General features: G+C 33.7%; 1 protein-coding gene across 2 annotated transcripts; it reads left to right on the plus strand.

Annotated features, from left to right (window-relative positions):
- The first annotated feature begins 699 nt into the window (after nucleotides 1-699).
- Nucleotides 700-2155, plus strand: LOC105119901 (uncharacterized). Of its 2 annotated transcripts, none has more exons than XM_011018093.1 (2): nucleotides 700-1124; nucleotides 1611-1718. In XM_011018093.1, exons 1-2 carry the CDS (start codon nucleotides 827-829, stop codon nucleotides 1625-1627), a joined length of 315 nt encoding a protein of 104 aa, XP_011016395.1. In that variant the 5' UTR covers nucleotides 700-826; the 3' UTR covers nucleotides 1628-1718. The 2 variants fall into 2 exon arrangements, with proteins under 2 accessions (XP_011016395.1, XP_011016394.1); XM_011018092.1 differs by lacking the exon at nucleotides 1611-1718 and adding an exon at nucleotides 1769-2155 and having other exon boundaries at nucleotides 718-1124.
- The last annotated feature ends 2694 nt before the right edge of the window (nucleotides 2156-4849 follow it).

Below are 4849 nucleotides of genomic sequence, written 5' to 3' on the forward strand. Positions count from 1 at the left end.
AGTTATTTTTTAAAGTATTTTTTTATTTTTTAAAATATTTTTGATATTAATATATTAAAATGGTCTAAAAATACTGAAAAATATTAATTTAAAATATAAAAATATAAAAATATTTTTTAAAAATAAAAACAAACAAGTCTAAAAATATTAAAATAAGCCATTGAAAAAGAATAGAAAGAGAAAGTGAGAGTCAGCCACATCCCGACCTTAGCAAGGGCTGTAATCAATTTTGTTTCTGTGAAGGGTGTTCATTGAAGGCAGTGATGCTAGTTGAATGCATTGAAGAAAAAAAAAGATTGGTTTTTCAAATTCAATTGAATTTTTATTTTCAAAGTAATCAAAGAGTGTCGTAAGATTGGAAATGAACTTGTTGGGATATATATAATATTCTAAAAGTGTTTGTCAAGCAAGTTAAAATAATTTTTTAATTTATTTTTAATATTAATATATTAAAAAGATAAAAATATATAAAAAAAATGTTAAAAAAAAAATTAACAAAAAATAAATTTAACCTCAATGCAAAACACGCTATTCATCCACGTTCCTTTCCCTTTTTGTAATTTGCTTCCCTTGCGTTCGTTTTTTTTTTTTTTTTTTTCCTTTAAACCCGGGTTTGCATTTTTATGCCCAAGTTGACCATCTATTTGGGCTCTAAGCCCACAGCTCATTGAGTACCGTCTCCTCTCCTCCTGCTCTTGTTTCTTTTGTCATCCTCCCCTGTCTAACTCTGGGCCTCGATGACCCAAACCTAGGTAACCTCTCTTTCACCATTTTCAATCCCAAAACCCAGAACTGCTAGCCTCTCTGCCCAGACCTCCTCACAGGAATGGAGTTCGCGAACAGACTGGTAGCAGCAGCAACAAAAGCCGCAAACAACAACACAGTGATAAACGTGTGCCTTGTAGGATCCTTCCTGGTGCTAGCTGCGCGATCCGCGAGCCAACAAAATAACATAGAAGCTTTAAAGGCCGAGAAAGACTCGCTAGTTAAATCGAACAAAGCCATGAAAAAGACCATGTGGGACTGGAAGCAACAGCTCTTCTCCGAAGCTGAGACCGACTCCGCTTTGGTCACTGTTGCCAGACTCAGGGCCATCTACGGCGAGGCACCACCGCCACAAACTGGTACTTTCTTTTACAAATCAGTGCATATCCTTCCACGTGCCTCCATAGCTTAATTTGTGTTGATTTCGATCTTGTGTTTTAGGGTTTAAAGAATAGTGGAAATGAGAAGTTCACGAACAATGACGCGATTCCAACAATGTAAACAGTACGTAATGTAGGGTTTTGTAGAATTAGGGTTGGAGAATATAATTTGGGGGTTCGTATCACTTCCGAGAGGGATTTACAGGTGACGGGGAGATTAATAGAAATCTCATAATTGTCTGACGATCATTGCTAAGGGTCTAATACAATGCAAAAACGTGTTTTAATGATTCCTTCGAACTTTGTTTCTTATGTTGATAGCTTCATTGAAATTAAACTGTCTAGCATCAGGAACCCCTCATCATAGATAAACTCCCTCGAACCTATCAATTTGGGATCCGCATCAGGCAATAGAGCGTTTTCAAAGTTTTTCACTAGATGTAACCATCTCCCTGTTTACTTTAGCCAGTGCAGTGTGTTAAGAGTAAATTTAGGTGTCACTGTGTGCAAGTTGTAGGATAGCATCTCCTTGGATGAATTTGCAGGTGCACTCTATCTATGCCGACGTGGAGTCTTCCGCTTGTTGGATAATTTCTTCTCTAATTACTTATTGGTTTTGGCAGGAGATGCTGTGAAGGAAGAAGCAAAATCATCTGCATCTAAACTTGTAATCTAACTCTGTTTTTCCTAGTTCTTAAAGTTGCAAATATTGCTGGACATTGGGGCACTCATGGGAGTCAATGGGATAAATTCCATACTCTAGCTAGCACGTGGATCAAAATGTTGGTAGAATTGTGAGTGGTTCTGTGCATTCTATTGTAAGCAAGACCTATGAGAATTTTGCGGTGACAAAAAGAAAGAAGCTGCCAAGGTGCTGAATGGGGACATTCTAGGCTTGTTATGCTCTCTTTCTTTCGTTTATGTTAAAACCATCATTGCAAGAGATAAATAACCGGTACTGGTACTGTTTCTTGATGCAAATCTGGTGCCTGCTAAACTATATTTTTTTACGTTGTTGTATTTGTAGATCAACAGCTGAAACGCGCCACTTCACATAACAAATAATATGCAATATTTCCTTTTTAAGTTATACAGAAATGTGCAGAGCTCGAGCGCCTTCATTCATGAATTTAGGCGAATTTCTTTCTGGATTGTCCGGGTCTTTAAAAAGAACTGCTCTTTAGCTATTTTAAGTCAAGAGGATCCGTTTGTTAGGGGGGTCGAGACCAGTGATGTTTTGAGGTTCAAATATGCTTATTCAGTGTTTGTATCCTCCATGCACCTTTTCTGTATCAACCAAGCAGGATATATCAACTTTTAAATTATCCATAAATTTGGAAAACTGAACAGGTTTTTTTTGGATGGATAGATAGCATTATCCTGTTTAAGATTTTCTTTCAATTTCTGTAGTACTATCAAATTGCAAATGTAAAGGCATAATACTTTAGAGTGTTTTTTTATGTTTTAATTTTTTTAATATATATATATTATTTTTAATTAATAATTTTTAATTTTTTCAAATCATTTTAATGTAATGATGTTAAGAATAAATTTTTTAAAAATAAAAAATATTATTTTAATATATTTTTAAATAAAAATTACTTAAAAAAACAATCAAAATTACAATAATCATTTTAATAGTTTAAACCGAGTACAATGGGACGGTTGCATTTCCACGCAATCCCCAGCTAACTTTCTTACCACGCGATTTTGCGATTGCATGTAACGCTGTGATTCTTATGTTTTCGAGAGATAAAAAATCGTTTTTTTCCTAACGTACGTTTTCACAGTTCATCGGTTGAGAATGGCAATTCAAAAGTTAATTAGCTAAGCTAATTGAAGAGTGGCCTGGTTCTCGCTCGTCATGCCTAAATGGTTGAAAGAATGGAACAGGACGTCCCGGGCAGATGAACAGCCTGCTGTCGCGTTGAGTTCTAGAGGGTGGTCTTTTTCCACTTGGATACCATGCGTCCTGAGATTTTTCGAGTAAAATACCAAAAAAAAAAAAAAACAACTAAAAGTCATATTGTGGTTCTAGACTAATAACACTGATAATCAGAATATTATTATAACGTAACTGCTTTTCTTGACAAAACTTAAAATTATTGCTTTTAAAGTATTTTCATATTCTCACGGGGTTAACTTGGCATTGCTAGATTAATGGGGAGCATATTGTTCTTTGAACATTTTTTTTTTGCATAATATAATAACGTTTTTATTTTTAAAAGCAAAATGATATATACCTATTACTTAGAGTATTTTTAGCGTATAATTGCACAGTGAATTATCAAACTTGCCCTTGAAATCTTTTTAAAAAAAAAAGGGTGTGCAAGGGCATTTGTATATTTTTTTTTAATTCCTTGGATAATTATCAGATTAAGGGAGGGGTTCTTGTATCTCTTGCCAATTATATAATGTTATTTAAATAATTAATATAGAGGCACGTTAGGATCCAATAGGTTTGTGGCGATGCATGCAGCTAATTTACATGGTTAATTGATGGTAAAAAAATTAAAGGCCAAAAATAGGTCATAATTATGGTAAAAAAAAAATGCATGTACCTTCTTTTACATTGCAAAAAAATTGCTCCGTCTTGTAGCACGAGATATAAACTATTACTGTTGAATATTGCTGTTAAAATCATGATGATTTTACATGCCAACACGTTTCTAATGTGTAAATTCTAATTAAAAACTTAAAAGCTAGTAAAATCATACCTACTCGTTTAAAATTAATAAACTCATTTAAAATCATACAAAATTGTGACTTTACACCCTAATTTACAAGAATGGGAGGAACTGGGTTCTGGATGTAAAGAAGATCATGAAGAGAGTGAAGAAGGTCATGAAGAAGTCAAGAATAGAGAAGATTTTATGCAGTTTATTACTTTGACGTTGAAGGTAACTTTGATCAGTCTGAAGAGTCCAGTCCTACTTTTGTTTAAAATATCAAAGGACTCAGTGGGAAGGTAGATGAGTTGATTAATGGAAAAAAAAGAAGCTAATTTCAAGAAAGCTCAGCATGGTGCCAAGAAGATGAGTCTCATGAAGTGGCTAAAAGGTAGTGTTAGATCTGATGAACACCTGGAATTAATCCAAGTTGTGAAGGCCCAAATGGTTTGTCTCATGTTGTGTCGCTATCCTTCCGAGCCTCGGGTTTCTGAATTTCTTGATTGCCTCTTTCCTTGCAGAGTCTGCTATGTGTTGGTCCATTATATATATATATATGGTTTTTTACGCCGTTTATTTTTGGTTATCCAATGAATTTATATGCCAGGCATCACTCATTTCATGTAAAATTAAATACAACATTGAACATCTTCCTTGTACAACCAAGGCCCTCTAATTTAGCTAAGAGGAAGAGGATGCCACGCACATTTTTAATTTACTGGAAGAGAAGAAAAATCCCCATTCATTTCCCCCACTGCCTTGAGCTTTTATTGGTAAATTATTTTTATTTTTATTGTATACTAAAATAACGATAATTTAATTTGAATTCAATGACTTGGTTTTAAAGAACATGACGGTTATATTTTTTTAAAAAAAAACAAAGAAATATGAGATCTAAATCCACAGAGAAAATACTTAGGTTTTATTTTTATTTAAAAAAAAAGTATTTATTTGTCTAGTTAATGAAATTTGTTCGTGTGAATTATATATTATGTGTGTGTGTGTGATTTTATGGCTTTTATTTTATTTGTATAT

The sequence above is a fragment of the Populus euphratica genome, unplaced genomic scaffold (assembly GCF_000495115.2).
Source record: "Populus euphratica unplaced genomic scaffold, PopEup_1.0 scaffold3871.1, whole genome shotgun sequence".
Classification (NCBI taxonomy): Eukaryota; Viridiplantae; Streptophyta; class Magnoliopsida; order Malpighiales; family Salicaceae; genus Populus; species Populus euphratica.

Excerpts from the sequence above, each read along its gene's own strand:
- LOC105119901 (XM_011018092.1), top strand. The coding sequence starts at position 827 with ATGGAGTTCGCGAACAGACTGGTAGCAGCAGCAACAAAAGCCGCAAAC. Across the intron at positions 1,125-1,768 it reads GGCACCACCGCCACAAACTG|GAGATGCTGTGAAGGAAGAA; the intron begins GTACTTTCTTTT and ends TGGTTTTGGCAG.